The following is a 23,616-nucleotide window of genomic DNA, read 5'->3' as shown; positions in this document are numbered from 1 at the left end:
GGAGTCCAATTCTATGTCTCAGGAATCGAACCCCCACATTGCAGCTGCCAGTAAGGCGTGGGATAACCTCACTCATGCCCTTTGCACTACTAGACTATGCTCCCGGGGGTTGACCTCCATTAATTTCTATTACATGACGCTCCCGTTTGAGCCACATTATTGAAAAAATGAGAATGAAAAATGTAGTTGTTATGGACTCACACAAGAGATAAAAAGTCAAATATGGTGATTTGATGTTATGGATAACGATCATATTTTTCATTTTAATGAGGTAAAAAATGGGGTTCTAACATTCTTACATTACATTTTTATTCTTTCATTTTCAACCACACAATTTTCATAAAATAATATTATACATAAATCGAAAACTTTTTTCTTTTTCAATCACTAATTTTTTAAAAAATTATTATTTCACTCATTTTCAACTCTACAAAATGACTGCCAAATGAGGGATAAAAATCAAGGCAGTAACAGCTCAGCACCACGTGGAGTGATGAGGACCTGCGAGGGAATACACGAAAAATACACCGACCGTTTTTTAAAGAAAAATCAAACTCTATTAATTACGCAAAGGCCAAAAGTCGAAAAAAATAAATATTAAATTATTAGAAAGATTCAAGAATCTGCTGTCCGAGTCTGACAAATGAATCCAGTCCGAGTCTTCGCAAAGATTTCCAAAACCCACCTCACAAAATTAAAAATCTTGTTAAAAGCGGAAGATTAATGAATGATTCGATTAAAACTGGGAAACGATGACGAAAAGATGACCACACTTTGTTTCGACACACACTCATAGTATAAATTCTCTGTATTTAATCGAAGACCCTTTCTCTCAATAGATATATACGCACATATACGTCACAAAGCAGAGTTGTTTCTCTCTCTAGTTTCATCCCTGATCTTGATTTTGCGTGTGTTTACGGATAATTGAAGTATGAGGGGAGGAGGTGGGAAAGAAGAGGCGGAAATTGATCGGCTTCCAATTGATCTTCTGGCTCATATATTTTCGCTCATCACTTGCTTCAATGATTTGGCCCAGTTAGCTTCTTCTATTTTTCTCTGATTTTCTTAATTGAATTTAAGTTGATTATAAGGTTTTGACAAGCGATAAATATATTTTTTTGGTGCTTCACGTGTTTGATTACCTGTGTCTTCAGGGCAAGTGGCGTGTGCAGAAAATGGAGGCAAGGAGTAAAGGAATCGCTGGCGAGGAAGGAGAAACTGAGTTTTGCAGGCTGGGAAATGGATGATGAATCTGTTACTCGCCTTGTTCTTCATGCTTATGGCCTCAAGGAGCTCTGCATGTATAGATAATTACTCTCTCTATATATTTGTGTATTTTTGCACATCAATTGCAGTTTTTTGTGTAGGAGTATTGTTTTCTGGCATTTGTTTTTGGTCAACAAGAACATTCTTTTACTAATTTAGTGGGGAACTTTTTAGGGATTACACAGAATGAAATATAAGGCCTATGCTTTGCTGAGGAAATCCACATCTGTTAGGGTCATTGAGTGTGTTAAATCATCTCATGTTTTTCCGTGAGATGTTCCTCCAATGAGGATCCAGGGTCGGGTTTCCTTTCCATCCCTTTATAAAAATTTTAGATGTGTGAGGTCTTCGTTACAAAAGAATATTAATATGTCTACATGAAGGGGCATGTTCTCTCTCCAATAGCTTAAAGTTTTAGATGAAATGGCTCAACAGGGCATTCTCCTATGGGAGATATTAGCTGGAATACTAAATATGTCTTTTAGGGCAGCGATCGTTTATATGCTTTAGACCCTCTGAATTGCAGCCATAATAGGAAGGATTCTTTTACTTCATAGTGGGATGAGGGTGTAGTAGATTATCTTTTCTTTTTAAATTATTGGAGTGTATTTGAATATGTAATGGAATCAGTTTCAATGATGTATAACTGAATTATTAGGATGAAAAAGGAAATGCTGGTTATGGGATATAAATAGTTGCATACAAGTCATAAAACGTGTTACTTTCTGTCTAGACTGTGGTGTACAGATTGTTCCTTTTTTTCTTTTCTTTCTTTTCCCTTTTTTATCATTCGAAAATTAATCGTGCCATTTATCGGTTTGTTTAGCATCAATTTGAGAATTTTTACTCTGATTATCTAGTTTTACAAGGTTTTGCCATGTATTTTATCTTCAGACCAAGGAGCTGTTGGGGTTGCCAAATAACAGATCATGGACTGGACCAATTGTCCAAGGCAAAATGTATCAGCAACTTGGTCTCAATTTCCCTGTGGGGTTTAACTGGAATCACAGACAAAGGAGTTGGTCAACTGGTACACAGTCATCATCGTCTCTTATAGTGCATTCTTCGTGTAACCAATTGCATTGCTATCTCGTATGCTCTATTTGATTCCCTACAACATCAGCATTTTCACTTCTTTGTGTCATCTCAATAATATTTTAGTTTTTGAATCCATTCTGCTTAATGGCATGTTTGATAAGGATTGGATAGAAAAGTGAACAATATTAATAAAGAAAATAAGTTATTATTATTATTTATTGTTATTTTTTTTTTTCATTCTTGCATATGAAGCAGGCACTAGTTGTACTGGAGGTCATAATACGAGAACCTACAAGCTCTTGCTGCTTTAAGACAGATTTTTGTTGTCTCCAGAGAAATAAAGAAAATAAACATAATGTATGATAAACTAATCAACATGTCAACCAGTATGCAGTTTCAGTACCTATTTAGTAATATATCTATCAGTGGATTAGGATTATGTCCTCTAAAAATGCATCAGAACAAGATTGTCTACATGCTTTAGCCAGGCAAGTATCGTGCTCCTGCATCCTTTAAATTGAACGAAGAGGAAATTTTCAGTTCTGCAGCATGCCATTCTATGTTGTCATCAGTATAAAAGAAATCTGGTTCGAGATTCTGCCTGCACTTGTTTGATTGTTAATGCAATTTAGTGTCATGTTGAACTTTTCTTCTATGGTTCGTCTTGTTTCTTTTTTATTACAAAGAGGCTGGGTAAGAGAGTTCTGATGGTGCGATTCCCTCCTCTTGTTTTCAATTGTCTTGATCTTTGAGAACAATATTGCAAAATGTTTGTTTACACAAATTTGAATTTTGTCTAAATAAAAGCCTTCTCACATTTCACATGAATTCATCAAGTAGCTTTCTTCAATATTCAGAATCGGAATACTTTTTCATTATCTTATATTTCCTCAGATTTCAAGAGCTACTTCTCTGCAACACCTGAATATTGGTGGTACATTTATCACGGATGCATCTATGTCCGTAATTGCAGATAGCTGCCCACATCTGAAGGTTTGACTTTTCATAACTTTAATTTATGTGTGGTAATATAGATTGGACAAGACAAGACGACATTTTATTTATTGTATCGTCTAATTCTGTCTAGAACTGCATATCATGTGAGACCTTTTTATTTATTCTGAATGTAATAAAATTGTATATCAGACCATTGTTTTGTGGGGCTGTCATCACGTAACCGAGGACGGGCTTACTCTGCTGGTTAACAAATGTCGGAAACTCGAGTCGATCAACGCATGGGGTATGAGAGTTCCTCTGGACTGCTTCATTGGTCTGCTTACAATCAGCCCAGCCCTTAAAATACTACCCAAAGAAATGTTGTTAGGTGCTGAATGAAAGGGTCTTTTAAGGAATGCCAGTTGTTTGGACAGTAATGCTATATGTGAATAGATTATTTCTCTTCACAAAATGTTAATAGAACACATTGTGTAAAGATTGCTTGCTCTGTACTTATCAATTCAATTAACTGGTGACAATTCCTTCATATGTACACATTATTATTCCTTAAATTCATCAATGAAAATTTTAAGCCAGCCGCGAAATTTATTGGTAACATGACTTGGTTTTAGTTTGTTGTTGCGTACTTGCATTAATGAAAAAATTTGCAGGTTTTCTGCATGTTATTTCTGTGTTTCAGTATCCTAAGACTAGTGTTATTTTTGTGTCTTGCTCCCCTAGGATGGGACTACATTACTAGAGCTATACTAAATGTATATCAGAGTGTTCATAACGGTGTACCTGCTTCCATGGAGGGGGACCCACCTCGAATAAAATATAATTTATCCGAAGTGGATCTCCCTCCATGTGAGTAGGGTGGACGACGTAGCATATTTCACATTACTATTATGAGTTTTCGAATTAATTGAACTTGGGATGGTTGGTTTTTCACCCCCTTGAAAAATGGTTGGTTTTATTAGGAGAAAATTGAAGTTACTCGTGGTAATTTTTGATAGGTTAATAGCAATAACAAATTAAGTAGTATAAATTGAGTTTTTCTTACTCTTTCATCACTGCGTATATTGAAAAAATAAATAAATAAACAATGAAGACCTTAATTAGTTGACTGTTTGCCATTTTTTAGGTTCTCTTATCATGCCTATTCGTTATACGTGTAACTTTTGTACTAAGTTAGGAAAATCGCTCAATGGCAATTGTCTCTTTACGGGCTAAGAGACGACAAAAAGTAGCCAACTATATAGGCGACTTTGGTTACTTTGTACTCAGTGCCAACACTGGTAGATTGTATTTTGAATTTTATTTTCGCTGGTTGTTCTCACGACGTTATCTAATAATGTAATTGTTATTTTGGTTTCAAAAATGAAAAATAAAAAATAAAAAAAAAATCTATCAAAACTGTTAATCTCTTCCTTATCTTATGACGATATCTTTCTATTTACCTCTGACTAGCAAATGAAATGAGATTCATATGTTCTCTTCCTTTCGAAAGATGATAGGGAAATAAAGTAGTAGTATAGTTGGTAGTGTTGATCAATTCAGTATATTTACTATTTTTGATTTTTTTAATTAATATCTCGTTCCTTGATTCATATGTTTAATTTGGCTATTCTTGTTGCTTGCTCTATTCTACATGCAATGTATCTATAGCTTACATTGTCGAAATGTCTTGAAACCTTCAATAATGCAATATTTTGTAGAGTATAACTTAACCAATATATCAAGTTACCTTTGCTAGATAGTCACTTGTAATATCATTGCCGAACTTGTATGAATTGTTATTGTATTAGATTTTGAGCTTATTCATTTAAAAATGACGTATACCATTGTTTACACTAGCGAAGCTTCACAAAAATTCCTTTCAAATGGTAAAACTATGATATGGCAAGCCAAATAATTGAAATATTCCATTCTAAGATGGAAATCCATAGTGTCAAAATGTTCCAAATGCAAATAGTTCCTAGTAACGAGTCAAGTTTGATTTACAAGATGGTTATCATCGTTATTCTCTATTTTTTGACTTGTTAGTTTGAGCTCTCATTTAGAACTCATTATGAAAGAAATCATTTCCACTAATATTGTCAAAACCATGCTCGAAAATAAAAAAAAATTAGTTTGATTTAGTTGAAACATTGAGAAATTGCGAACTATAAAACAAGTTGAGAACTGATAAATTCATTACTTTTATCGATTATAATTATTCACTTCATGTTTGATTTCGATTCAACCCTTTAATTCTCAATCTTCTACAAATATTTATTTATTTATTTTTAAGAGTGGAGGATTTCCACGAGTTGAATTCACGAATAGTGTTAAAATGAGAAAGCGCGTCATTATGTTTTCTATTTTTGTGTTATTTATGTCAAATGCTTCCCTTTCTCGAGTAGGCAACTGCTGCATTTTCCGTTGCAAAACAATATCCCAGAAACTGACCCAATAGAGAGAAACAAGTGGCAAAACGGAAGCCGAAGGATATGAAGCTAGGCGGTGGAGTGGTGTTCGGAGTCCCACGCGCCACCACTTTTCCGACGGTTCTCTTTAGGCGCTGCAAACCTACTTTCAGATGCTACTTTTCTTCTCCTGGTACACTAATTGCACATGTTCACAGCATCTCTCAGTTCGTGCATATAGAATTACTACTTACGATAAACACGAACACACATTAATGGGAATAATGGTTTTGTTCTTGGAATGCAGACCACGTGTCGTTTATCAAAGATGTGGCTGTTACTCAACCTCCGGAGCATTTGAATCATCTATTGAAAATGCTTCAGGTCAGAGGTGAGCCATGACTTTTTCTCTTTCTATCTGATTTTGCTGCACTTGTACTTTTCACATGAGAGTACTTAATAGAGCTCAACATGTTTGAATAATGGACAATGTTGCTTATTTCGGTATATTGGCTTATTTTCTTTAAAATCTGGGATATTGTGGGAGGCAATAATTATGCTAACATAATCTTCATTCTTATCCAAATACACGTTGTAATAAACTTTACAGAATGATTCATGTAGTTTATTTATTAGGTATAAAGCTTAGTTTGTTGTTGTAATCTTCCTTCGTTGTAATGATTGGATGAAAGCATGACCAATTTTCTTTCCACATTGCATTCTATTTGATTCTTGATTGACGTCTTTGTTGATTTTACTTTTATAAAATTTGATGAGGAAAAACTTTGGATTCATCTTCCGCAACAGTAATATCACAAAAGAGGCTGGAAAATTGGGTTCAAGTGTATTCGGAAGTCCCTGACCTGTAAAGAGCACAACGAGCCTATTCTTAATTATCCCTGTATAAGGAAACTCCAAACTATGGTAATTTGTGGGAGATTTTCTTGTACCATTTGGTCCAAATGAGATGCCACTTCCCTTAGTTTGAAAAAGAAAATGGTGGGGCTAGAGACGTAACACCATGTACATATATGATAAAATGCTTTAATAAGAATGGTTTCGAAAATTTGAGTAAACTGGGGATTTCAAAACTTTGGTCAAAATCCAAACTAAACAAGTAGAGGATCCTATGGAAAATGATTGGGAATACTTTTTCTATTTCGTTAGAAATGGCTTTGAGCTTACAATGGATTCCCTTGATTGGACATCTAGGGCTACAACATTATTTCGGTACGGCTACGAGAGCAATACCAAATTGAGACACAGACATGATCTCAAAATAATAGGGGTCAAGGTTGGCCAGTGAGACGGTGGAGGATAAGCTTCATTGTATCCACTCATAACTTCAAAATTCAGGACTAGCAATGCAGATATACATGTCATATTATGAATGTACTTTCAAATGTACAAGTCTAATACAAAAATGTATTGCATCAAATGTACAAGTACAATGTATCACTAAATAGAAATTGAACCATTCAGAACTTTAAGATGTACAAATCCGGAATGGAGCTAAAAATCAATACAATCGTAACTGTGTATAAAGTCAATTGTACTAAGTGCAGGATCTAAAACTTCGAATGTGTCGATCCTATATAAACGCACACACAAGTCCTCAATATATTCAGAATAAACTAAAATTTTTAACTTCAGATAGGATAACCTTCAGGGTAATATGCTTTTAGGAAACATTTTAGTTTGCTTGCCGTGCATAATGAAATATCACAATTGATCTCTTCTAGTCACGTGGCATTATTTGGTCGTTATGCCTTGCCACATAACTAGACATGGCTGCAGCGGCACGTCAAATTGAGCTTTTAGCTTCCCAATCACCTACACCGAAACGAACACCCTTTCAACTACTCTAGCATTTACAGGTCTTGATCTCGGTGGGCACCCTCACCCAAACCAAGTCCAACCTGAATAGGTTGGTGGTTGTGTCAAACTGTTAATCGTTGACCCTACCCATCATATTTTATGCAGATCCAGATAGATGGTTTTAAACCCATATTACCTGCAATCCAACAATATCCTGTGCCCCTGGCTCCCCCACACACACATCAATGCAACCTTAGATCGAGAAATCTGAAGTTACCAAAGGGTTTAAGGTTGAATTGCAGCCTTGTTTTGGCAAAAGCTGAGAAGGCTTTAAATAGATTTTTAGTGACAAAAAGGAGTGCTAGTATGATTTTAAGCAAATAACAGCTGAAAATTGGCTTGCATCCTTCAATTGTAGGGGCTTAGATTTCAATTCCTGAAGCTGAAACACATGTAAGAGAATTAGTTGAAAGCATGATGCATTGAACTCCTTCTCTTGTACATTTCAACACAAATGTGGCTGCATAGTTGTCCTCATAATAGAAAGTAAATGATTAAACATCATAAGGGGACAAATATGATTACCAGATATTAATGAGTAAACAAACTTAAGCAACCAAAAAATGTCATATCTTAGTCTAGACTTAGTAGTTAGCAAACACTATAGTAGATGGCTGAATAGTTAAGAAGCTAGCCCTAGCTTTTATAATATATCAGGCACATTTACATGCCAAATAACAATGGGATGGGGAAGGTAAGCATGGTGGTGTTGGAGGTGACAGATATAGTTGGTGCCTTTGAACTTTGAATATATACAAACGATAGGATATGGATTGGAACCAGTAGTGGATACAAACTGATAGCTAGTGATATGGGAGGGTGATGATCCTTATGGTGGATAAAGCTTAAAAGATATATTTTTTGTTTCAACTTTCATGTCACTTGTCCTGTATGTGAAGTAGTCATCTTAATAATTTTTATGCAGTTCCTTCCCACTAATTATTTCAGAATATAAGTTCACATATTTTCTCTAAGAAATCTATTGTGGGCATCATAAAGGCATTGGTTGTCTATAAAAAGGGTCCTACTTTCACTTTCCAGTTCAATTGAGTGGAGCATTTTTCATCTCCCATCCATCAATTGCTTGATATAATGATGATGTCACTACCAAGTTTCACTACTAATTCCCTATGGAATCATCTCTTCATAAATAGGATCATTTATGGTCATTTTGGTTTTCATAGTTCAGTGGCCCATATGAACTTTTCTTTATATTTCTTTGTAATAGGTGAACAAATAATTTCGCCTGGGGCTAAGCAAGGGCTGCTTCCTCTTGCCATTCCTCTATCCAAAAATAATTCAGGTGTTTTAATGTGGTTCTCTATTTGAGGCTAAAGTGTTTATTGAAATCTCCTATCTTCATCCATGATTTTATTGATTACAGGTTCTGTAACTGCGTTATTACGATGGCCAACTGCTCCTGCTGGGTACTCCCTAAAATTGCTGTCTAATTTGTTTTCGTAGTTTTCTGTTGTTTAATCTCTCCTGATGTATACAGGATGGAAATGCCAGTGGTGGAGGTTCACAAGTATGGAGTGTGGCTTTTGGCTAAGACTGTAAGCTGCATATGTTTTTCCATGACTTCAGTGGTAGATTTTGTTTTATAAGATCAGGTTATAGGGTTGGATTATAGCATTTAATGCGCATGTGTTCATGTAAAACAGTAAAAGTGTGTTTTCACTATATCTTTCCATTTCATCTAATACAGGTAGATCAATATATTCACAGAATCTTGGTGGAAGAAGACATCAAGGGTTCCCAGGAAAAGAATGAGGAGTTATTTTTTGCTTCAGCTGATGCTGGAGAGAAGCTATATAAGAAGGGTGATTTTGCTGCATCTCAGATTTCGAGTACAGACATCTATCTTCTGAAAAAGGTACCAAAAAGGCACTTTTTGTTTGTATTAATATTAGCTGATTTGACAAAATTTCTTAATTTTATCGCAGGTTGGCTTGTTTCCAGATATTCTAGAACGTAAAGTTGAGCAGCATTTTGATAAAGGGGACCAGGTAAGTTGATTGTGAATTTTTCTTTCTGCAGGAAGTGACTTTATTTCTTCTTCAAGTGATACATGTATGCTGGTGGAAGGTTTCAGCTTTGATAACTGGGGAATTCTATACAAAAAAGGAGCATTTTCCAGGATTTGGTCGCCCTTTTGTCTTCAATGCCAAAGTTCTACTGAAGTTTGTAGTCCTAACTTTAGTTGGTATTGGTATAGTGTTATACCATGTTCACCGCATAATAAACATTTTTGTCTTTTGTAGAGTTGGACGAAATACAGAAGCAAAAGATTCTGCAAGGGTGGCTTTGAAATCACCATGGTGGACTTTAGGATGTGAATATCAGGTGTTTGTCCCTCGAGCACGCCCTTATAATTCCGCCTCATTATGTATGTTGTCTGTTATGTAATGTATTTTGCTTAACTGCATTTAGGAAGCTGCTGACTTGGCTCAATGGGAGGACGAACAAATTGAGTACATTAAAGAGAAGGTGACTGAGGAGGGAAGGCAAGAAGATCTAAAGAAAGGAAAGGAACCTGCTCAGGTTTGACCATAAATATATGCGCTTCATTATTAGTCCAATAGTAAAAGAGTCGTGTTCTCACCCTTCATGTAACGACCCGAGCATCATGCCCAACCGTTCTCATGTATATAGTCCATTTTGGGAGAGCCTAAACCCATCTTAATCCCTTACGGATTTCTATAGCGCCCCTCAAGATTTAAACCCAAGTCCTCTACCAAAAGATTTAAGTTAAAATTTTGGTCCCAATTTAAGTTGAATACTACACCTCAAAAAAGGTTTGTGAAGCGAGCTACACTTAAAAGTGAGTTTAGTAGTAACTATAAATAAAAGTAATTTAATTCAATTATTCAAATAAATGTATCGAATTGATTAGTTTGCTTACAAACTAAAAGAATCACTAGCTAGACAAACTTCTACTTGTTGGGTCGTGGTCATTAGGTCAGAGTGAATAAATTTTAGAAAAATAAAAACTTATAAAAAAGGAAAAACTCGGTTTCAGAGTCGGGTATTTTAATTTACGGTTTAGTTCAAGAATCAACTCGAACTTGATCAATTTTGATTTTTCAATTCTCGGTCCGATTTCTAATTTTTTTAGAACCAGACCGGAAATGAATTGTATGAGTCCTCTTATATTCTAAAAAATTCAAATTTCTAAAACACCCTTTTAATATTTTAATTTACTGTTGAAAAATAAAAAAATTTGAACAACAGTATCAATTCTTACTTATAGTAATCTTGAAGAAAAAAGTAAAGAGTAATGTTATGTAACCTCAATAGTGTTACAACTCCAATTGAAATAGCGCTAATATGACATTAATTAATAGATAGAATTAAATAATTCATTTAATTTCACATTTCATTTAATCTATCATTTAGTATTACCTACCTTGAGGTTACAACTCCTGTGGGGTTAAATAGCATTAGGCCATATTCAATTCTGCATTAAATTTTGCATCAAACTAAAATCTATCTCCAACCATTACACTAAATACACAGCGTTTAACCATTTTCTTTTTTTTTTATTCTTAATAATTTATTTGTTTGAAATATTATTTATTTTACAAATACATAAATTACTAAATAAATAATTCGTTAAATTAAAGAAAATATTAAATTCATTAATATATATATATATATATATATATATATATATATATATAGTGCAATTGACAAAAATATTAAATTCATTAACTATTATTTTTTTCATTATTAAAATTTATTTTAAATGCATAAAATAACAACACCACCACCACCAACGACAACAACAGTAATAATAATAATTTAATGTATTAAACAATATACTACACAGATACACTTCATCAATTTGTTTGGCAAATGAAGACAAAGGGTAAAATTGACTTTGCACCATTTTTCACCGAAATGGTGCAAATTTTGGTTCTACATTAAAAACCTTTTGCGCAAAATTTGGTACATTTTGATATTTTGGTATCTCCTTTGAAGATGCCCTAGGTCCAACAAGATTCTTAGCGTTATTAAATTAATGTCGCCTCAATCATGATCTAGATATTTCTTAATTTGACTTGTTTCTCAATTATTATTTTCATAACTAATAATTTAAATTAAAATTAGAAATATTAAGTATTTCTCAATAATTTTGTCGATAAATCTTGACACAAGATTATGATAAATACTTTGTAATTCATTCTAGTTAATGTCTTCCTTCGCATGATAGTTAATGGCCATTTGATAAAACTTTCAAAAAGTCAAAAGCTGCTTCTAAAACTAAGGACTCATTTGATAGGACATCTACTTTTGATTTTACTTCGCTACACCTCAAAAAAGGTTTGTCGAGCGAGCTACACTTAAAGTGAGCTTAGGAGTAACGATAAATAAAAGTAACTTAATTCAATTATTCAAATAAATGTATCGAATTGATTAGTTTGCTTACAAACTAAAAGAAATCACTAGCTAGACACAAACTTCTACTTGTTGCGTCGTGGTCATTAGGTCAGAGTGAATAAATTTTAGAAAAATAAAAACTTATAAAAAAGGAAAAACTCGGTTTCAGAGTCGGGTATTTTAATTTACGGTTTAGTTCAAGAATCAACTTGAACTTGATCAATTTTGATTTTTCAATTCTCGGTCCGATTTCTAATTTTTTTAGAACCAGACCGGAAATGAATTGTATAAGTACTCTTATATTCTAAAAAATTCAAATTTCTAAAATACCCTTTCAATATTTTAATTTACTGTTGAAAAATAAAAAAATTTGAACAACAGTATCAATTCTTACTTATAGTAATCTTGAAGAATAAAAGTAGAGAGTAATGTTATGTAACCTCAATGGTGTTACAATTCCAATTTAAATAGCGCTAATATGACATTAATTAATAGATGGAATTAAATAATTCATTTAATTTCACATTTCATTTAATCTATCATTTCGCATTACCTACCTTGAGATTGCAACTCCTGTGGGGTTAAATAGCATTAGGCCATATTCAACCCTACATCAAATTTTGTACCAAACTAAAATTTATCTCCAACCATTACACTAAATACACATCGTTTAACCATTTTCTTTTTTTATTATTATTAATAATTTATTTGTTTGAAATATTATTTATTTATTTATTTTACAAATACATAAATTACTAAATAAATAATTACGTTAAATTAAGGAAAATATTAAATTCATTAATATATATATATATATAGTACAATTAGTAAAAATACTATAAAAATGAAAATATTAAATCACGCCATTAAAAAATAGTGTAATGTATTTCGAATTTGGATATTATGATATTATGAAGTCGAAATATCATTACAAATAATAATAATAATAATAATAATTTATTGTATTAAAAAATATATAATACAAATGACAGAAATAGCCTTAATCAATGTATTTGGAAAATGAAAATGAAGGGTAAAATTGACGTCGAACCATTTGGTGCACTCTTCACTTTGCATCATTTCGGTGCAAAATTTGATGTAGCATTAGAGTAGTTTTTCACCATTTTTTGGTGTCTCCGTTGGAGATGACCTTACTAAAAAGTAAAATTATGTTGCGTGTACATGACCTCATTTTGACAATCCACTAACACAAGTGGGTCCTGCAATTATTTTAATTGCGGGACTTACCCGTGTGATGTGACCGAGCTGTCAAAGATGTCATAAAATTGAGTGTACTTGTAGCATAATTCAAAATAAAATAGTAGCACAAAGACTTGTCACATGTGAGGTTCATTGAACTTGATATCTAACAAGTCAAATCTTATATTGATCTTATAGAATTAGATGCGGAGTACCGAACTAAGTGGAAATCTAATTTGACTTAAATACAAAAATAAATAAATAAATAAATATATATATATATATAAGAAAAAAAATTCTCGAATTTGAATGGTAGTCAAGGACCCTACTAGCCCAACCTCCCTACTACTGCATAGAACATCAAAATTCGTATAATGTTATTTATAGTAAACAACTATAATAGTTAATCTACGTGGCATCTTACGTGAAACACATTTTAATTACTCAATTTCACTAATTTAAAAAAAAAATGTCAAATGGAATTTCATCTCTACACCCACTCAGTTTTTCATTTTCCCTAAAATTCCAATTAAAGTATTTTCTTAAAAAAGTATATAATACCCTCCTTACAATGGTCCGTCAACCAATATTTAATTTACTATTGAAAAATAAAATTTTTTTGAACAACATTATTAATTCTTACCTATAATAATCTTGAAGAAAAAAGTAAAACAGTAGCACAAAGACTTTTCAAGAAAATACTTTAATTTGTCCCCTGTGAGGTTCATTGAACTTGTTTATTATCTAACAAGTCAAATCTTATATTGATTTTATAGAATTAGGTGCGGAGTATCACTGTAGTGAAATTAGATTTCCACTTAGTTCGGTACTATATATATATATATATATATATATATATATATAAAGAAAAAAAAATCAGTGGAAAAAATTCTTGAATTTGAATGAGAGTCAAGGATCCTACTAGCCCCACCTCGCTACTACTGCATAGAACGTCACAATTCATATAATACTATTCATAAAAAGCGACTACAATAGTTAATCTATGTGACATCCTATGTGACGCACATTTAATTACTCATAATCTAAAAAAAAAAAATCAAACGGAATTTCATCAAGTAATGCTATATAGCTCCACTAGAATTGCAATCTCCGTCGAGGTGTCGTTAGATGATAAACTAAATAAAATGTGGAAATAAATGAGTTATTTAATTCCACATATCATTAAATGTCACAAAGCACCACTTAAATTGGGGTTGCAATTCTAATGGAGCTAAATCGGAATAATGTTATTTTACAAGTCGCTCATTACTGTAGTCGTATGTGGCATACATGTGGGGTCAATAAATTACTAATCCTCACATGTATATCACATAGAACGACTAAGACAGTAAACGATTGTAAATAACATTGCTCGACTAAATAGCATTACTCAATTTCATCTCTATACCCTCACAAATTTTCATCTTCCCTAAAATTCCAAAATGGCCTCTCAACCATGTCTTTCATCTTCCAAATTGCCTCTCCAAATTGGTGGATTCTTCCCCAAACGGCCAAAGACCATCCACTGCATCTGCTTTCTTCCGAAACTCGGCCATTGCCCATTGGTGTTGTGACCAACAAGAAATCGGTGTCCATCTCTTGTAAGGTGGTAAGAATGTAGATCGGGCACTAATTTCTTGTTCATTAAAATAAAAGCAATTTTTTCAACAACTTTTATGGTAAGTAACTTTACAAATTAAGAACCACATATATAATTTTAACTTGACAGAGCAATAGAGATTGGGCACTAGTTTCTTGTTGGTTAGGCCATCTCTAATGGAATCCATTTTGCATCAAATCGCGCCAAAATTTGGTGCAAAAGGCTCTCCAATCGTGCAACACTGTTCATTGCATCATTTTTTCCACTAAATGGTGCGATGTCCGTTTCACCATTCTCTTTTATTTTTTAAAGATAATGATTAAGGGTATTTGTGTCATTTTCGTTCTATAATAATAATAATTAATTACAATATTAATTATATTATTAAAGTTTATTATTTTTAATAATATAATCGATAAGAATTAAGGAATTTTTAATTTAGCAATTATTTTAGTAAATTTAACATAATTGTTTATAATAAATTAATAATATAATCAATTATTTTCGTCAATTTAACATAATATATAAAACATGTGAATAATTCAATAATCAATACTAATTCAATATATTTGTTAAGTTAATGTAATTATGATTTAATAATTTATATAGTTATAAAATGAATAAATAAATAAATACTTTGTCAAAAATCGAAAGAATGAGTAAAATAATAAAATATTATTCATTTAGTGTAAGTTTTAATGTAATGGTTGGGTGAAGGGCTGGAGACCGCCTAACAACACCAACGACCAACGTCAGAGATACATCGGCAGCCAACTTCCGGTGGAGAGCAAATCAGTGGGTGGTCTTTGGCCATTTAGGGAATAATCCACCAATTTTGGAGAGGTGATTTTGGGATTTTAGGAAAGATGAAAAAATTACGTGCTATTAAAATGATATAATTAAATGTACGTCAAGTAGGATGTCACATAGTTTAATTACTGTAGTCGTTTACTCTGAATTACATTATTATTAGAGAAAACTCGTCTAATGAACAAACAAACTTCCGTCACTCCTTCGTTAAATATTGTTAGATTATTTAAATACGAGATGAGTATATTTTTGGAAATTTTTAATCCAGCAAAATTGGTAATTGATGCAACACTGCAAATGATTAATGATTCAGAACGTCTAATTATCTTGAAGTATATCAACAAATATTGCCATAAATAGAACGTAATAGAAAAAAAGTCAAGCATGCAATTTAAAGTCAAAGTGGCCAAAGAAAGTCAACATTTTCCCAACCCCCATGTGAACACTCTAGCATGCACCATTGATTGATTGAAGGTCTTGCTTTTCATGAAATCAAAAGTAGGAAATATACATGCATCGAGGTGTAGGTCCCAATGGCGGATCCAGGATTGAATATCAGTTAGGATGGTCATTGACCAATGCCCATGACAGTCAACGACTAGCGAGACTATTTATTAATATTTAATTAAACAATATTTAAATTTTTTCAATTTATTATTTACCACACAAATTCCCCAATTTATTAATATGTACCTTGTTTGAGTCCTATTTTTTGAGAAATGTATTTTTTTGAAACTCATTTTCAATTACACATTCATCTGTAAAATAATTATACACCTATTTCAAAAACTTTAATTAAACACCTATTTCAAAAACTTTCCCTTACTTTATAATCACACAACCTCAAAAAAACTACTATTATATAATGCATTTTATCCTAAAAAGGGAACCAAACAGGGGTATAATTTTATATATCAAATATTCTCAAATCAAGAGGACTATGAGGAACAAGGCCATACACCACCTGAAAAAGGACTAAAGCCTATATTTCGATTAACTGTATGATTGTGAGCAAATTTTGTCTGACATAATTTTTATTTCAAGATTTGATGTGATCACCAGCTAAACAGCGTAGTAAATCACCAAAAGAACGGTTGTCAACCTTTGTTTGACCATCTGTTTGAGGATGATATGCATTATTGAAGTCCAACCATGTATTGACCATACGCCATAAATTGCGTCAAAAGTGACTAAGAAAACAAGTATCTAAATCAGACACAATAGAAACAAGAAGTTCATTTAGACGATAGACCTCACGAAAATACAGCAATGCCATCTGACAGCATCCAGAGTCTTCTTGTATAGAATGAAATTGACAATCTTAGAGAAACGATCAACCACCACAAAAATATAATCAAATCCACGCTGAGTCTTGGGAAGCCTTAAGACGAAGTCTATACTGACACCCGTCCAAGGTTGGGTCGGAATAGGCAGGAGCATATACAAACTAGTATTTATAGTTTTGCCTTTAGCAAGATGACATGTTTGACAACACTCCATGAACCTACCAACATCTTTCCGCAATGAAGGCCAAAAATATGAAGCAGCAACTAGCTGTAATGTTTGATCACAACCCATGTGGCTGTCATTATGCAACTATTGAATTATCTTAAGCTGCAAACTGCCCTCAAGAATACATAAACTGATTTCTCCGAAAAAGAAAACCATTGACCCATACAAACTCTTAGTGCACACCCTCTGCAACTTTCGAATAATCTGTGAAAAATATGGATCATTAGCATATAAATTGCAAATAGTGTCAAAAGCAGGGACCTCCGCTCACAATTCTGTCAGAAGAATTTGTCGTCTAATCAATGTATCTACCACCTTATTAAGAGCACCAGCTTTGTGCTGAATTATAAAAGTAAACTATTGTAAATAAGCAATTCAAGAAGCATGCCGAGCAGATACCTTATCTTGAGTACCAAAGTGTTTAAGGGCATCGTGGTCAGTACACAAAATGAATTCCTTTTGGAAAAAATAATGACGCCAATGTCGAATCGCCTAGATTATTACATAGAACTCCACATCATAAGTACTATACCGAGATAAAGGGCCAAAAAGTTTCTCACTGAAATATGCAATGGAATGATTGTGATGGCTCAACACACCACCAATACCCACCCTTGAAGCATCACAATACACCTCAAACGGCAGAGTAAAATCAGGGACCACCAAAACTAGGCAATTGTCAATTTCTGTGTAATCAACTGAAGAGATGCCTCTGCCTCAGGAGTCCACTAAAACTTGCCACTTTTCATACAATCTATAATTGGAGCTATGATATTACTGAAATGTGGGATAAACTTACGATAAAATGAAGCAAGACCATGAAAACTCCGCACTTCTGTAACAGTCTTAGGATGTGGCCAGTAACTTATTGCTTCTACTTTGAATGTATTAACTGCTAACCCATCTTTTGACACCGCAGAAATATAACCCGATCAGTCAGAAAGCTACACTTCTTCACTGCAGCATAAAATTTATCCCTACAAAGGACTGAAAGAACTTTTCGAAGGTGCTAGACATGATCATCACTGTTAGCACTATAAATCAGAATATCATCAAAGTAAATTACAACAAATTTACCAATGAATGGATGAAGAGCTTGATTCATAATTCGTATAAAAGTACTGGCATATTGGAAAGGCCGAATGGCGTGACTAACCACTCTTATAACTCCTTTCTCGTCTTAAAGGTTGTCTTCCACTTACCCCCAGGCCTGATACGAATCTGATAGTAGCCACTCTTCCAAGCGAGGAATAGGAAAAAGATAATGTATCGTAATCTTATTGATTGCTCTACTATCCACCTACACATGCCATGTGCCATCTTTCTTTGGTGTAAGGAGAGCAAGATCGGCACAAGGACTAAGATTTTTCCTGATGTGCCCATTCGCCAAAAGCTCTTTCACTTGTCTGCGCAACTCCTCATGTTCAATAAGGCTCATCCTATAATGCGCTTGATTAGGAAGGGTAACTTCAGACACTAAATCAATATGATGATGTATATCCTGTAGTGGTGGCAACCCATCTTGAAGCTCTTCTAGGAAGACCTCCTGAAATTCTTCCAGCAACGATTGAATTCCGTGAGGAACCTCCTGTTCAGTGTCAAATGACTTGCCTACTAACACATACACTACACCAGAGCCTGCCCTCTGTCTCAAACTTCGCTCTAGTTAGTAAATTGGTACTGTGTCCAACTATCTTTGCTGGGCTCTTGTTGGGTAACAACACAATTTTCTTTCCCCCAAACAGAAAACTGTACATGTTGGTATATCCATCATGCAACGAGTGTCGATCAAACTGCCAAGATCTCCCTAATAACAAATGGCATGCATCCATCTCTACCACATCACACAAAACCTGATCTTTGTACATCCAATGGAAAAACTTATTAGAGCATGCTGGGATACTTCAACATTGTTACCTCTCTTAAGTCAAGCCAACTTTTACGGTTTGGGATGTTTCTTAGTCTACAAATCCAATTTCTTAACGACCTTCTCAGCCACTACATTCTCGCAACTCCTAGAATCAATAACAAACACAGATTATTCCCCCAACAGTACATGTAGACTGGAGGATATTATTACGCAACTAGACACTCTTATTTTCCAGTGGAGTCAAAAAACTTTATCTCACCACTAATGCTTGAACCACATCACTAACAACAAATTCCTCCTCCTCTGTTGCTTCTTCAGCATCTCCATTATCAAATACAAGTGCCTCCTCATAATCTCCATACCCCTCATCAACAAAGAGTCCTTTGCGTGAATTTTTGGGACACTAAAATAGTCTATGACCATACATCTGTAAGTGAAACAACAAATACCACCTCCAGGACACGTTGGCTATTGAACATGATTTGTTCTAGAAGAACGAGCCTGGATAGGATTACCAGGATGTGTTGTCTGTTGCTGTGGTTTACTGAATGAATCCCTTACAGTAAAAGGACCTATATTTCGCTTGGACTATCGCTTCTCTATCTGTATCGCCCGTTGATGCGCGTTAGAAACTATCACAGGATCAAATACATTCAGGGTGTCCTGTATTTGGGGACGAAAACCACCCACATATTGCGACACCAATTGTTCCTTCGTTTTCATCACCTCGTTCTTGGTAATTAACATGTAAAACTCCGTCGTATGATCATCAACTGTCTTCATGGCTTGATGTAAATTCTGCAATCGTTGATACATGGTCCGAACATAATTATAGGGCAAAAATTGCTTTTTCATTTGCTTCTTTAATTTATCTGAAGACCCAATCTTTTTCTTACCTAATCTAGATCACGTCACCTTTGTCTGCTGCCACCACGTCGCTGCTCATCTACAAAATCTAGTCACAATGAGAGGCACATTTACTAGCAAAAACCTCCTTAAATTCCAAGACTTCATCCACTGTAGTCACCTAATTCAAGAATTCTTCAGGACTTAGTCCACCATGGAACTCAAGGATATCAACCTTAAACCCAGATTTCCAACGCCTATTTTCCTCCTAGCCACCTCCTCTTTGTTGGACCAGCAAATCTATTGGATGATCAAGATGCGCAAATGAATTTTCATCTTCAGAATCTTCAAGCGGTTGGGCCACAGGGACATGTTGTTGTGGCGCGAGTGCAATGATTTATTGGATCAGCAACTCTACTTGTCGACGCAACTGTGCGATCTTGTCACGTCTATTTACTTCTTCTACCGAGGCTTCACGGGCATCTGGACGTCTCTTTGGTGGCATGGTAAAGGAAGAACATATCTTTGATACCAGTCTATTGGATGATCAAGATGCGCAAATGAATTTTCATCTTCAGAATCTTCAAGCGGTTGGGCCACAGGGACATGTTGTTGTGGCGCGAGTGCAATGATTTATTGGATCAGCAACTCTACTTGTCGACGCAACTGTGCGATCTTGTCACGTCTATTTACTTCTTCTACCGAGGCTTCACGGGCATCTGGACGTCTCTTTGGTGGCATGGTAAAGGAAGAACATATCTTTGATACCAACTGACGTAGCGAGGGGTTATATGAAATATGAACAAATCTCATAAGATGATGAAAAAAAACTCACGAAAAATGTTATGAAGAAAACCCTAGGAAAATTCGAAAAAATAAAAAAAAGACTTTTTTTTTCCAAAAATGGAAAAAATCGAGATAGTGACTAAAATTTAAGATCCTAATTTTAAAGAATATCTTTCAACCAATAGAATTTAAATGCGACTTAAATTGATTAAGATATAATCAAAATAAAATTTACCAAAAAAGAAAAAAAGCATAAACAAAGACCTAAATGAAGAAATTTGCCCGAAATTCGGCCTATGTCAGCAGCAAAGCTTCTGAATCTTGTTCATTGACTCGTTTCCAATCAAATTTGACTAAAATTTTGTAAAAAAGGGACAACCCCAATATTTTTCCAAAAATCGAGAAGTTGCCTATTTCTGATTGCGCCGATCCCACCTTTCCATAAAGCAGATTGCACAATTTCACAATTGTTACTTTTTTTTTTTTGGCAATTGAGATAAGATTAAGCATTTGGTGGGTCCTTTTTTTTCGGAAAAAGGGCCCCCTTAACAAAAAAAAGGGTCCACAATCACAATTACCTTAACAAAAAAAGGGCCCACATCCACAATTAAAACACAAAAAATCCCAATAACTCATTTTCATTCTCTAACTCCATTTTTTAAAATCTCTTCTGTGCACAGTTACTCCCGATCAGTGATGGCGACTCCGATGGAGCCAACACACGCGGCCATGGCTTCTCGCCAGGTGCTTGCTCCGTCATTGGTAGGTCCAACCCATCTTTGGATAGACTCAATGGGTCATCCATAAAAAAAGATACATCATATTATGTAGTGAGTTTGAGACATTTTATCCATCTCGCACAATAAATCTAAAAAGAATCACTTGAATTCTGATGCTAAAAGGTGAAAAGTCAATCTAAAGCAATCTTCATCTCCAAACTAGTTAGGACACGCCACGATCGAGTTATACAATTGATTCCTCCATTTAAGTGGTTCTCGCTTCTCCTTCTCCTTGTTCTTGTTCTTGTTCCTAAATCTTTCCCGGGTAGTTCCCAATGTTTAGCACTTTCCATACTTTATGGGTGAAACATCAACAAATTCGGTAATGATCAAGTACTCGAATCATGATCTGGATTCAAATATGAATATCTCACTTATTCTTTACACTTCTAGGAGCATATTATGTTTATATAGTGTAATCCAACCCACTTTTCTGAACATCAAACAACAATAAACTCTCTTCCAATGTCGGTCCTTCGACTATATCTTATACAGTACCAAAAAACATCGTCATCTACAGCTGCAGAGAACCACGAAAATAATTACTTATTCAAATAAAAATCTAATCACTTTCTTTTTCTTTGGTAGTTAGGAAACAGCTACTTGCACCAAACCCCAGCAATGGTAGGTCCATTGCTGTTCCCTCATGGACACCCACTCCAACTTCCCCAACTTGCGCGCGGCACACACACTCCCACTCCCTCAATCATCAAACCATGTTAATTGCACAAATTAAATTCAAAATTCCTTTAGAAATTGTCGACTGCTGTAAATTGTAACATATTTTAGTAAGCAAATTGAAAAATATTATGCTCTAAAAGATGGAAATTAAGTAAAAATTTCGTTCATTGTAGTATTCATTACAACGTAATAACATTCAGAGTCAATCAAGACTTTGTTCTTCGGGCGAAAAAGAAAACCATTGACCCATACAAACTCTTAATGCACACCCTCTGCAACTTTCGAATAATCTGTGAAAAATATGGATCATTAGCATATAAATTGCAAATAGTGTCAAAAGCAGGGACCTCCGCTCACAATTCTGTCAGAAGAATTTGTCGTCTAATCAATGTATCTACCACCTTATTAAGAGCACCAGCTTTGTGCTGAATTATAAAAGTAAACTATTGTAAATAAGCAATTCAAGAAGCATGCCGAGCAGATACCTTATCTTGAGTACCAAAGTGTTTAAGGGCATCGTGGTCAGTACACAAAATGAATTCCTTTTGGAAAAAATAATGACGCCAATGTCGAATCGCCTAGATTATTACATAGAACTCCACATCATAAGTACTATACCGAGATAAAGGGCCAAAAAGTTTCTCACTGAAATATGCAATGGAATGATTGTGATGGCTCAACACACCACCAATACCCACCCTTGAAGCATCACAATACACCTCAAACGGCAGAGTAAAATCAGGGACCACCAAAACTAGGCAATTGTCAATTTCTGTGTAATCAACTGAAGAGATGCCTCTGCCTCAGGAGTCCACTAAAACTTGCCACTTTTCATACAATCTATAATTGGAGCTATGATATTACTGAAATGTGGGATAAACTTACGATAAAATGAAGCAAGACCATGAAAACTCCGCACTTCTGTAACAGTCTTAGGATGTGGCCAGTAACTTATTGCTTCTACTTTGAATGTATTAACTGCTAACCCATCTTTTGACACCGCAGAAATATAACCCGATCAGTCAGAAAGCTACACTTCTTCACTGCAGCATAAAATTTATCCCTACAAAGGACTGAAAGAACTTTTCGAAGGTGCTAGACATGATCATCACTGTTAGCACTATAAATCAGAATATCATCAAAGTAAATTACAACAAATTTACCAATGAATGGATGAAGAGCTTGATTCATAATTCGTATAAAAGTACTGGCATATTGGAAAGGCCGAATGGCGTGACTAACCACTCTTATAACTCCTTTCTCGTCTTAAAGGTTGTCTTCCACTTACCCCCAGGCCTGATACGAATCTGATAGTAGCCACTCTTCCAAGCGAGGAATAGGAAAAAGATAATGTATCGTAATCTTATTGATTGCTCTACTATCCACCTACACATGCCATGTGCCATCTTTCTTTGGTGTAAGGAGAGCAAGATCGGCACAAGGACTAAGATTTTTCCTGATGTGCCCATTCGCCAAAAGCTCTTTCACTTGTCTGCGCAACTCCTCATGTTCAATAAGGCTCATCCTATAATGCGCTTGATTAGGAAGGGTAACTTCAGACACTAAATCAATATGATGATGTATATCCTGTAGTGGTGGCAACCCATCTACTGACGTAGC

The 23,616-nt window shown here is 34.5% G+C and overlaps 2 protein-coding genes across 4 annotated transcripts; both read left to right on the top strand.

Annotated features, from left to right (window-relative positions):
• The first annotated feature begins 617 nt into the window (after positions 1-617).
• On the top strand, positions 618-3,861 carry LOC111368856 (F-box protein At5g67140-like). The gene is made up of 5 exons (XM_022990337.1): positions 618-1,038; positions 1,158-1,304; positions 2,164-2,299; positions 3,202-3,300; positions 3,454-3,861. The coding sequence occupies exons 1-5, from the start codon at positions 935-937 to the stop codon at positions 3,640-3,642; spliced, it is 675 nt and encodes a 224-aa protein (XP_022846105.1). The 5' UTR covers positions 618-934; the 3' UTR covers positions 3,643-3,861.
• Positions 3,862-5,627: 1,766 nt separating this feature from the next.
• LOC111368855 lies at positions 5,628-10,095 on the top strand. 3 transcript variants are annotated; one of them, XM_022990335.1, is made up of 10 exons: positions 5,631-5,844; positions 5,959-6,042; positions 8,758-8,832; positions 8,914-8,956; positions 9,028-9,085; positions 9,238-9,405; positions 9,476-9,538; positions 9,618-9,712; positions 9,794-9,875; positions 9,963-10,095. In XM_022990335.1, the coding sequence occupies exons 1-10, from the start codon at positions 5,736-5,738 to the stop codon at positions 10,077-10,079; spliced, it is 894 nt and encodes a 297-aa protein (XP_022846103.1). In that variant the 5' UTR covers positions 5,631-5,735; the 3' UTR covers positions 10,080-10,095. The 3 variants fall into 3 exon arrangements, with proteins under 3 accessions (XP_022846101.1, XP_022846104.1, XP_022846103.1); XM_022990333.1 differs by having other exon boundaries at positions 5,628-5,844; positions 9,618-9,875; XM_022990336.1 differs by lacking the exon at positions 8,758-8,832 and having other exon boundaries at positions 5,630-5,844.
• Positions 10,096-23,616: the final 13,521 nt, after the last annotated feature.

Source organism: Olea europaea, chromosome 19 (genome assembly GCF_002742605.1).
Source record: "Olea europaea var. sylvestris chromosome 19, O_europaea_v1, whole genome shotgun sequence".
NCBI lineage: Eukaryota > Viridiplantae > Streptophyta > Magnoliopsida > Lamiales > Oleaceae > Olea > Olea europaea.
Note: the sequence above shows the minus strand (reverse complement) of the source record. Positions and strands in the feature narration are given on the sequence as shown.